The sequence below is a fragment of the Asparagus officinalis genome, chromosome 5 (assembly GCF_001876935.1).
Source record: "Asparagus officinalis chromosome 5, Aspof.V1, whole genome shotgun sequence".
Lineage (NCBI taxonomy): Eukaryota > Viridiplantae > Streptophyta > Magnoliopsida > Asparagales > Asparagaceae > Asparagus > Asparagus officinalis.
The window spans coordinates 9,138,419-9,150,512 of record NC_033798.1 but is presented as its reverse complement, the minus strand read 5'-3'; the positions used below and the strand labels follow the sequence as shown (position 1 = coordinate 9,150,512).

General features: G+C 38.6%; 2 protein-coding genes across 2 annotated transcripts; one reads left to right on the top strand and one right to left on the bottom strand.

Annotated features, from left to right (window-relative positions):
- LOC109841495 (BTB/POZ domain-containing protein At5g60050) lies at positions 7 to 5,445 on the bottom strand. Its single transcript, XM_020410459.1, has 3 exons — positions 5,380 to 5,445; positions 4,913 to 5,278; positions 7 to 1,159 (listed from the first exon to the last, which is right to left on the bottom strand). Exons 1-3 carry the CDS (start codon positions 5,443 to 5,445, stop codon positions 206 to 208), a joined length of 1,386 nt encoding a protein of 461 aa, XP_020266048.1. The 3' UTR covers positions 7 to 205.
- On the top strand, positions 8,913 to 9,440 carry LOC109841494. The gene has a single exon (XM_020410458.1). It carries the CDS (start codon positions 8,913 to 8,915, stop codon positions 9,438 to 9,440), a length of 528 nt encoding a protein of 175 aa, XP_020266047.1.

Below are 12,094 nucleotides of genomic sequence, written 5' to 3'. Positions count from 1 at the left end.
TGATTCAATGGGTATATATACAAAGAGTCCTACTAAAAAAGACTAAATTGCCCTCTGAATAGGAGGACAAAAAGTAATATCATCTAAGTTTCGGGGAGCATAAGAGCTAACAAAATAGTCTAGGGGATGTAAGTGGCTACGCCCTCAAAACACAGGAGATATATTTGCTATTAACCCAAAAAATAAATATTGAAACCAGATACCTTCATGTTGGGTAATCACAAACTGCAATTTGCATCTCAGACTGATCCCAAACTCTTCCATATCTTCTTATAAATGTTCTCCTCCACCAAACCTCAAAAGCTCTTTGAAGATTCGGACAATCATCCCCTTTCTTCAAGTATCGATCGAACCATCTCAACAGAATAGCTTGCTGCTGAGCCATCGGCAATGTAAGAATTGTTTTGCATAAACCATCTTCTACCAAATTCTTATCAATAGCTCTACAAGCCCTCTTCATCCAACCGAAATCATTGTAAAGAGCTTCCAACCAGGTTTGCAACAAAGAAAATCTTGCATTTTTTGACACCAAAATATCTCCTTTACCAATCGCTATGCATAATTGAGCAGTGATCCTGCTGATCTCAAACCGATACATACATGGAATCTTTGGGTGAAGGCTAGAGAGTTGTGTTTGATCTGCCCAAATCATCACAAACTCATCAACAAACTTTTTATCTATAAGAATCTCAACAAGCCAATGTATATTATCCGCTTCTCGAGCTATTTCCACCATTAAATTTCCTCTATCTCGAGAGCTCTCATTTATATTGGCAGCCTCAGATAAGCAAAAATGAAGGGAATTTAGGCATTTATCACAAAGATGGTAAAGAGTTTCTCTAGAGACATCAAGCTTGTCAATATGGTTACTGTTATCTTCTCTTAGTAATCCGGATATTAACGATTTCATACTCTTTCGGGCTTTATCATCTTTTGCTTGTAGGACCCCACCGAGAAGTTGCAAGAAGATAGCATTGGATTTTGAGGAAGTAGATGGTTCTACTAAAACTCTTTTTAATACTTCCGACAGTGAATCGTGAAGTTCAAGATGGTTGAGAACTGATAATATCTCCTCTTCTTGATCTTCTGACCAAGGAACTGCTTCTAGATATTCCAAGCATGCGACCACTCCAGCATCAAACATGATCGCTGCAGATACCTGCACAAGGCTATTGAGTTCATTGGGGTTTTTATATTTACTAAAATATCACTACATAGTTTCTATCTAATAGATCACATCTATCGGTGAGGTTTTTTAACTTGACAAGTGCAATCTACAATACCGAGTTATCTGCATGCTGGATGTTATTAATAATAGTCCAACTCAACTATATGTGTGTGGGTTTTTAAATTTGACAAGTGAAATCTTCAGAATCGGGTTTAGTAGTAACCCCATGTTGAATGTTAACAACACTAATTAGCCTACCCCTGTATATGTGTGTGTGTGTGTAAAATGTGAACATGTTAGCAGCACAAGAATATCCTTCACTGCAGCCAAAAAAACATGCCTTGTAATTTGAGTCATGATCGACACCCCGGAGCATGTTCTCCACATCCAAACTGCCTTGGAGGAAAAATCATATGGCTTAAAGATCATTAAACTATGCATCAGAACAGTTTCCTTAAGTGGAACAAAATCAAACGAGTTGATGGATGGTTCAATAATCTTTTAAGCACATTCAGAGCAAGATCATGTTTAATGCTGTGGATCATGCACTTAAATGGTCCGAGAAGCAATTTTTGGGAGCTAAAGTGAAATTTCAATTGATTGCGTGCACGTAGATACACAAGTACAAATACAAGAAACGGCTCTCTTTAGTGTGAATTGATAAAGTCATCAGCGGTTGGACATTGAACAGTTCGCTAAAGGTAGAACAAATTCAAACCACTTCATAGCAAGGTTCTAAATATCAGTTATTAGGGATTTTTTGGATGGTCAAAATCCATATGGATAGCGGACAGCCGGGATATATCGGGGATAAGTAGTTTTTATCAGAATGACATTACCGGATGGTAATATACATAATATAATATTCTAAAATATAATCTAATCATATTTAATAAAATATAATATACTAAAATGTAAATAATTATGTTTAGCATCACTAACCAATGGTAGAAACTCGGGTCGGGTCGGATTTAAAGTGCATTGAATAGGTGCCCATTGCCCGAAATAAAAACTCAAACCAAAGACCGATAATTTTGATTTTTGGACCGACAATATTGGCTGATAGCTCACTTTATTGCTGCATTATCGGCGATAAACATCCAAAAACGATAACCGATTTAGAATCGAACTTAACATAGAGGAAGGCCCGCAAAACCGACAAATCTCCAATACTATCAGTTTATCAGCCGATACTTAAAATATTGCTTAATAGATGGCTAAATAATCTTTTAAAGTGCATATTTAGAACAAGGATATATCATTCAATGTTGAGGATCATGCACTTAAATGTCCAAGAATCACTTTTTTGGGGGTTATAGTGCAAGGAAATTCTTGAGCTTTGCATGCAAGCAGATCCAAAAGCATACATGAGCATAAACAAAATATTAAACTGACACTTAAATAGAAGCCAACGATTATATGTAATACTACGTCTTTTATAGTGGCATTAACATAGTTAAAGACAAGCAGCATATAGTTTTAAGTTTTTTATTTGCTAATATTTTCCTTTCCATTATTTCCTTATAGAACCTTTCAAGATATTCTATATAGTCTTTCTAGTCTTTAATATAATGACACCCTATTTTACTTTTCTTCATTACATAAGAAGGCTTAAATTACCAGATTGGTATTTTTTCTTGACCCACTTTACCACTAGTATTTTATGTTACTCTAGCATCATTTTGGTTTTTTTTTCTTGGCCCGACGATCAAATAGACCCAAAAGTTAGCCACTGGCTTATAAACCCCACAAATCGCTGAGTTGAAGTGTACTGAAGGATAATTATTTTGGTAATAAGGGTTAATTATTTTAGTAATTGTTCTTTTTCCACCACCATTTCTTTGATTCAATCCACGTCTCTTTGAAATTGAGCCTGAATTTGAACAAGATATACTGAATATTCAAGAAATGGAGATGATGAAGGTGAAAATGAAAATGGGGAACTTTGGTTTAAGCCCTAACCCCAACCTAATTTCTTCCCTAACGTCGAGTGACAGAGAGAGACGAGGCATGTGCTTCTCACATGCTTCAACTAACCTAATTACCAAAATAACTACCCTTTAATACACTCCATGTCAGCAATTCGTGGGTTTCTTTGTCCAGCGGCCAAATTTTGGGCCTATTTGACCATCGGGCCAAGAAAAAAAAACCAAAATGACATCAGAGTAACAAAAAATACCAAAGTGGTAAAATAGGTCAAGAAAAAAATACCAATACGGTAATTTAGCCACATGAGAAGTGTTTAGTTTATGGGAACTTCCAAGTGTTGCATTGTCTTGTGCCAGAATGTCGATGGAGGTATACTAAACTAGTTAACTAGTTTAATCGCATGAATCAATTTCCAATCTACAATACTTTCTTAGAATAAAAGGAGTATAAAACAAATCTGGACCTTAGAACATCCATGTTCGGTTGAGGATGCATACACATCAACACAACTTCAATTCTTTCTGATCATATCGTATGTTCCATATATCCTTCTTACACTATATTAACAAATCCTATGAATATAAGAACTAAACAGTCCATGATTGAGACAAACCATATCAAGCATGAAATTTCACATATTTGTAGCAATCAGAAAATATAATTCAAACAGAATTTGGGTCCTCTTCACTTCTTATTTGGTAGTAAAAAGACCACTTAAATAGTAACTGTACATTTATATCTAGGACCATTATGCTTCATTCAGATATAGTTATCATTATGTTCTTATTGAATTATATTCATTCAACAAACTACAACCATCCACTAAGTAATGAACGAATTTGATCGAACAAGTTGATTCTTCACTGCATACTTTCGGAAGTACTCAGATATAAACTACAAATACTTGAACTGTTCCAAATTGAAATCCATTCAATAGGATGTAACTTGTAATGCACAAACTACCTAAGCACTAGAAATCACACAGATTTTAATATATCTAATACCAGTCTCCAAAACCGACCAGATAAGCTATTCTATATGTTCTTCAAAATGTACATTTATGGGTAATAAAAAAATGATTGATCTAGCAACAAAATCACAGGGGTTACACCAAAATCACAGGGGGAAAATCAACTAACCGCCACCACAACTTGCAAATTTCCACAAACCCAACATTCTTTCCCAGATTCTCCCAAGAACCGTATCCTTATCCGCCAACATTCTCTGATGCACGTGCATTGAGACCCAAAACTTATGGTTAGATCTTATCAGCAGCTAGATATCCCCAGCCCCAATTTGGTTTCTCGACAGAGAGGACTTCAGGTGGCATGTTTAAAATTAGTTTTTCTATATGAAGATAATCCATACAATTGGATGTGCCTTGTAATGCTGAAACTATCTAAGCACTGAGTAAAGCTAGGATAAACTTAAGTTAATTGAGGGCTCTATCCACCAACTTATATTATCTATTATTAGATTTGTTTTGAGATTCATGTTGTCACATGATACAAACCAATGCTATTTTTGAAACGCATATCTTAATATATATCGAATATCAACACGGCGACACAAATCTCAAAACAAATCCAATGAATATAAAAGTTGGTGGGCAGGAGCTCTTACCCACTCAACTTTACAGAAGCTTTTGCTCATAGCACTAGAAATCAATCAAATTTTGATATATCTAATCAATGTCTCCAAACTCACAAAACAAGCTATAATGCCTTGTCCATAGAGTAATAAAACCAAATGAATAACTCCAACATAAAAAAAAACACAATCAAAAAAGAACAAAAATAAAAATAAAAATCTCACCTTGAGCAACCCAAGAACTCTGCCAATCTCCTCCCCAGCCAACCTCCTCCTCAAATCCCCACAATACATCATGCCCACCACCTCCACGTAAGCCTCCACGTCATCGCACTCGCAAATCTCCACGACCCCGCCCCTCCTCCCCAAATTCTCCCTAAAAAACCTACTCTTCTCCGCCAGCGCCCTCCGATGCACCTCCATCGAGACCCGAAGCCCGTCACTGGAACTTATCAGGAGCTCAACATCCCCATCACCCCAATTGGGTTTCTCTCCGGAGAGGATTCCGGGTTTGACCGGTTCTGGGACCCGGGTCCGCTTTGAGGTGGAGGTTCGGTGGGTGGGTTGTGCCGTCGGGGGCCTGGGGGACCCCTGGTGTGATGCATCTGGAAGAGGGTTTTTGTTGGGCGGGGGGGGACGAGGGAAGGCGGAGTTGAAGGCAGGTTAGGGCCCTTGCTGATCATGGCGGAGACCTGGGTCCTCTCTGTAGTATGGATTCTGCTGCTGCTGTTTGTTGCTGCTGGGCTGGCTTGGCCCATTTTCAAGGAGGAAGATGATGATGATGATGATGATGATGATGGGCTTTGAGGTTTTATTTCATGATCGGGATTCGCCAAAAAAAGTTAGTGGGAGGGTGGTTGCATTCAAGTGGGGGTGGGCCGGGGATCGATGTTTGTTTTGCGCTGAAGGACCTATGGGATTAGTCTTTTTGCACTCTTGATTTACTTTTTGATAGAGGAGTAAAACTTTAGGGGAGCACTGATATTTCGACTTTACATATGCTCCCCTCGAAATCGCCTAGTGGTTAGGGCTTGAGCCCCGCTCAAAATGTCAAGGATTCGGTCCGTGTCTATAACATATGTATATTCCAAATTGGGAAAAATGCTTCCAGCCCCAAAAAGCCAAGTGAACATGCTTCCCATCCTCAGGACTTGGTCAATGGGTGTTTTACCCCTAAAAATAAAGAATCTGTTCTCTGAGCCCCCAAAACACAAAACCCAAGACATTAAAACATGTGAAGACCATAAGAGTTTTGCTACAGGGACTCCCAACTGGCCAACTCATTAATGATGGCCAACTCTATTGGTGGGAGACACCTCACTTGTCCCCTCTATCGGTCCCATATTTTGGGTCATTGAGGAATTTTTCAGACCATAATACACTTCTTTCTCTCTTTCTTTTTTTATTAAAATATGATGGGGGATTATTTTATTATTTTTGTTTTCTCTCTCTCTTTATCATGATGTACCAAGAGGATAGTTGAAATAATTGATGATGATTATTTTATTATTTTCGTTTTTTATTATTTTGGTTGTTTGTATTGGGAGGTTGTTAAGGTTACGGGTTGGTTGTTAAGGTTACGGGTTGGTTGTTAAGGTTAAGGGTTTGTTGTTAAGGTTATGAATCATCTCTCTCTCTTTCTTTTTTTATTAAAATATGATGGGGATTATTTTATTATTTTTGTTTTCTCTCTCTCTTTATCATGATGTACCAAGAGGATAGTTGAAATGATTGATGAGGATTATTTTATTATTTTTGTTTTTTATTATTTTGGTTGTTTGTATTGGGAGGTTGTTAAGGTTACGGGTTGGTTGTTAAGGTTACGGGGTTGGTTGTTAAGGTTAAGGGTTTGTTGCTAAGGTTATGAATCATCTCTCTCTCTCTTTCTTTTTTTATTAAAATATGATGGGGATTATTTTATTATTTTTGTTTTCTCTCTCTTTATCATGATGTACCAAGAGGATAGTTGAAATGATTGATGAGGATTATTTTATTATTTTCGTTTTTTATTATTTTGGTTGTTTGTATTGGGAGGTTGTTAAAGTTACGGGTTGATTGTTAAGGTTACGGGTTGGTTGTTAAGGTTAAGGGTTTGTTGTTAAGGTTGTGGATTTGTTGTGTAGGTTACGGATTTATTGTTAAGGTTACGGGTTTAATTGTTAAGGTTACGGGTTTAATTGTTAGGGTTACCTATCTAAAGATCCTCTTGGTACATCATGATAAAGAGAGAGAGAGAGAGAGAGAAATAATAAAATAATCCTCATCATATTTTAATAAAAAAAGAAAGAGAGAGAGAAGGGTATTATGGTCTTCACATGTTTTAATGTCTTTGGTTTTGTGTTTTGGGGGCTCAGAGAACAAAATCTTTATTTTTAGGGGTAAAACACCCATTGACCAAGTCTTAGAGGTGGGAAGCACGTTCACTTGGCTTTTGAGGGCTGGAAGCATTTTTCCCTTCCAAATTTCTAATTATTAGACATTGCAACATTTGTGTGAGTTTGGACTATGAAAGAGAGGCCTAGACCTCGGGGTTTACTTGTTTGATATCGGGCTTAAGGTTTTTCGCACTAAAGAAATAGTTGGATAGCAAACCACTGTTGTTTGATACCTATACAGTTGATATTAAAATGATATTAAAAGTAAAGATGATTATTCTTTATAATATTTGATCATTGCGTAATGTTTCTACAGATCCAGTTGGTACTGAGCAACATTGGAATAAAATAGATCATATCAGCAAAAATAAAAAGAAGTAAATCTATTTCTCTATAATAATGGGAGGATCCAAGATTTATTATTCATGCTACAGCGAGGATCCAAGATTTATTATTCATGATAGAGTAATGCGACAGTAAATTGCTGTGTCATTGTTACCGTGGCACAAACAGGGGACCCAAGCTTCACTATTCATGCTACAATAAATTACTGTAGCACAATCAGGAACTATAGCATTTAAAAAAACATTGATGTAGCATTATTTACCATAGCTCAGGTGGAATACTTTAGCATTTAAAAAATATTACTGTAGCACTTATAAAAAAAATGGATGTCACGTTTTGCACGGGATGCACACTAGTTTCAAAAGAAAGAAGCAAAGAAAAGCCATATTATGCGGAAAAAATGACTAAATTCTACGAGTCAATACGAAGCATCAAATAAGCCTTACGGTACTCTGGTGGTAATTTATCCTCATTCACTACTTATTATGAACTACTAGAGAGTAGAAGATGTTGAAATCCTCTATTAGAGCAAGTGCAGTAATCTCCTAGTAGGGAGCTCTTGTTGGAGTGCTCTCAAGCATGGGTCCCACATAGAAGCTTCATACTAGGAAAAATATTCCAACAAACTCCCAACTAGGAGCATAAATATTATTTGAAAAATCTAACTAGGAAAAATATTCCAACAAACTCCCAACTAGGAGCATAAATATTATTTGAAAAATCTATTCTTCTATCTCTAACATTTTATAAATATTATTTGAAAAATCTATTCTTCTATCTCTAACATTTTATAAATATTTTTTAAAACAACAAATCTAATAAAAAAATATTTTTTAGTGGGCCCCCACCCCTTAGGAGCTCCCAAATGTTCCACAAATTTGTGGAGCTCTTAGGAGCTCCATGGTGGACCCCACCGCCAACTAGGACTTGAGAGCTTCCTTGGGAGCTTGTTGGAAGGTCTTGGGAACTTTTTCTTGCCACATAGGACTTAGGAGCCTTCTTGGGAGGCTGCTGCACTTACTCTTAGAATAAGTGCAGCAAGCTCCCAGTTGGGAGTCCTAGTCAACAAGCTCTCAAGAGCTCTCAAGCATTTTAGAATAAAAAATTAAAAAAATAAGCTTTGGGAGGCACTCCTTCTTTTATGGAGCTCCAACAAGCTCCTAGTTAGGAGCTCCAACAATATCAAAAAAAACCCTCTTCTATTTTAATATTTTACCCATTACTTTCAATTATATTTAAACCTCTTGTATTTTATTTCTAACCGTTGGATACGGCCTTCGAGGGAGCGCACACAGTCTTCGAGGCAACCCACGGCCTTCCAGGGAGCGCACACGATCTTCGAGGTAACCCGTGGCTTTCGAGGGAACGCACACGATCTTCGAGGTAACCAGCGGTCTTCGAGGTTGGGCACGAAGTTCGAGGTATCGCAAACTTTGACCGTCAACCAACTGATTCCTATAAAATCCAATGGCTTCTCTCCTCAACCCATCATCTCCCTGAATAAAATGTCTAGCTCATCTAGCTCTAGCGATGATGAAATGATAAAGACGTTCTTTCTTATGGGAGCTGATGTCGTTGAGGAAGAAGAACAAGAGAAATGTTCAACTTCAGTTCAACACAAACGACGTATCGTGCTCCATCGAAACCGACTGGAAGGCCACAATCGGTTGTTCCAAGATTATTTTGCTGATGCACCAACCTATCCTCTTTATTATTTTCGTCAAAGATTCAGAATGATGCGTTCGTTATTCCTTCGAATCCACGACGCAGTTGTCGAACATGATAAGTACTTCGTCCAAAAGAGGAATGGTGCTAGACAGTTAGGACTATCTAGTCTTCAAAAGATTACTGCAGCTATGCGGATGCTCGCATATGGAGAATCCGTTGACGACTACGTTCGGATCGGTAAAAGTACGTCGCTTGAGAGCGTGAAGAGGTTCGTTCGATCGATTATCAACATCTTTGGAGAGGAATACCTTCGTTCACCAACTAATGAAGACGTTGCACGCCTGCTCGAGGAAGGTTCACAATGAGGTTTTCCTGGTATGCTTGGGAGCATCGACTGCATGCACTGGACATGGAAGAACTGTCCAACTGCCTGGCAAGGTATGTATACTGGACATTTTCATGAACCTACAATTATTTTGGAGGCCGTAACTAGCAAAGATCTTTGGATATGGCATGCCTTCTTTGGACTGTCGGGGTCTCACAATGACCTTAATGTTCTATATTGTTCACCGGTTTTTACACAACTTGCGGAGGGAAGAGCTTTACCGTGCAACTATACTGTCAATGGCCACGAGTATAATATGGGATACTATCTCGCCGACGGGATTTACCCAGAGTGGTCCACATTAATGAAGACTATTCCAGCACCTCGAGGAAACAAGCATAAGTATTTTGCTCAACAACAATAAAGCGCAAGAAAAGATGTTGAGCGAGCTTTTGGTGTGTTGCAAGCTCGATTTGCGATTGTTCGTGGACCAGGACGTTTCTGGCAACCTTGTGTGCTGAAAGATATCATGACAGCTTGTATCATAATGCATAACATGATCGTTGAAGATGAACGTGATTGTCAATTGGACAACAACTTCGACTTTACTGATTCGGTACCAGTCGTTGAACCTTCTCATGTGCAGACGGTGCCTCTAACCGAGTTCATCCAAAATCATCATCGGATCAGGAACACGCAAACACACAAATCACTAAAAAATAATTTGATCGAGCATCTGTGGCAGCTCAAGGGATCCATCGCCGAGGACTAAGGTTCTTTATGTCTAATGTAATTTCAGAAAAGGAGTTCAAGTTGTTGTACTACGCCAATTTCATTTTCAATAAAGTAGTTGTTTTCATTTAATGCCAAAATTTTCAACTTCAAGTACAATCATAAATCTAATACAAGATAATATTTGATAATTAGGAAGAACTAATGAGGATGCGATGCGAGTACAATATATGATAATTAGGAAGAACCCTTGGACATCCACCTCTCCAATATCTCTGCCTGACGCATTTCAAAGTATTGTCGTTGAACTGAATTGAGTGTTGAGAGATCCATCTTCATGATATCGTCATCTTGTTTCTTCTGTTTTAGCTCTATTTTTTTGATTGGTGGTTTGCTTCATCCACGTGAAAGCCTCTCCCATGATGGACGTAGCGGATACAGAGTTTTCCACATTTTGTTTCCTCTTGAGCTTTGCTGCTTTCCTCCCTTCAGGCTTTACTAACACATCATCCGAGTCGGTGTTCAACTCGATGGGGGTCGCTGGCATGGAATTGTTTGGTGAGGAATCATAGTTTGTGGTTCTTCTCGGCTGTGATCGAATCTTATTGTAAGTTTTCATTTGTTGGATCCACTTTTGATGATAACGCAACTCAACCCAGCAATGGTCAAACACGAATGACTTACCATAAAGAGATTGGTATAATTCTTTTACTTCTGCAGTCTACACAAAAGTTAAATTTAGAATAATCTAACATATAAGTTAAATATTTACATAAAAACATATAAGTTAAATATTTACCTGGTCAATAATTCCCATACCAGATCTTTGTCTTCCTTCAATCTGAGCAACGCACCCGCAGAACTTGTTGACAGACAGTTGAATCGTTGACCAACGGTGCATCATTTGGTTTGGTGTGCGGCTCGTTGGATCGGTAGAGTATTGGATAAAGTAGTCGTTAGCTCTTTGCCAGAACTTATCTTTGTGTTGCCCCGTACCTTGGATGGCGTCTTGGCTCGTGTTCAGCCAAGCAGACACAAGAAGCTTATCCTCGTGGACAGTCTAATTTTCTAACCGCGTGTAAGCCTTCTTCTTCTTTGTGGTCGGTGTTTCTTGTGATGACACTTGTTGTGTTGCGAATTGTGATAACTCGATGGGATGACCTTCTTCTACGACTTTTGTATAGAACGACGAGTATAAGGTCGATCCTTCACCGGTAAGGAGTTGCGAATAGTAGTTGTTTTGGGAGTGATCCATGAGATTTGTAATTTGATAGGAAAATATAGAGTTTTTTTTTATGAGAGAGTTGTGTGGAATAATTTGTGTGGAAGAATTGTGAATTTATAGAGTTTTTCTTACTGTTCAACGGTTATTTTTTCACACAACGGCAGTATTTTTCACTCAACGGACATTTTTAACGGCATTTTTACCACTGTTCAATTGCGAATGTGAAAGCCAATTAAAAACACTGGCAGCCAATTAAAAAAAATCATCTTCCCCAAATCATCTTCGTCATCGCCCATTCTTTTCTTCCCCAACTCATCTGCATTTCCACAAATCACCAAATCCTCTTCGTTTCCCCAACTCCATCAGCGCCCCTTCTTCTTCGTTTCCAACCCCGAACACCAACACCTTCTCCAACACCGCGGATCTCTGGCTCCCCAACCCACGGATCTCTGGCTCCCAACCCCTTCTTCTTCGTTTCCAACCCCGAACACCAACACCGTCTCCAACACCGTGGATCTCTGGCTCCCCAACCCACGGATCTCTGGCTCCCCAACCTCGAACACCAACACCGCATCCTCCGCCGCCGCCGATCGGAGCCGTCTTGAATGAAGACCATCTGCTGAAGTCCGCCGCCGCCGATCGGATCGATTTGAGACGAAAATGTATGATTTTTTCTTCAATTTTGGGCTGATCTACGAAGGTGTACTTGTTGGGGGGGTTTTTGTTGAACTCCGGCC

What these genes read in the sequence shown, in the direction of transcription:
- LOC109841495 (XM_020410459.1), bottom strand. Translation starts at nt 5,445, where the DNA reads ATGGGCCAAGCCAGCCCAGCAGCAACAAACAGCAGCAGCAGAATCCAT. An exon ending in ATACTACAGAGAGGACCCAG is followed by an intron (nt 5,279 to 5,379) that starts GTCTCCGCCATG and finishes GCATCACACCAG; the next exon opens with GGGTCCCCCAGGCCCCCGAC. An exon ending in GAGTTCTTGGGTTGCTCAAG is followed by an intron (nt 1,160 to 4,912) that starts GTGAGATTTTTA and finishes AGCCTTGTGCAG; the next exon opens with GTATCTGCAGCGATCATGTT.
- LOC109841494 (XM_020410458.1), top strand. Translation starts at nt 8,913, where the DNA reads ATGTCTAGCTCATCTAGCTCTAGCGATGATGAAATGATAAAGACGTTC.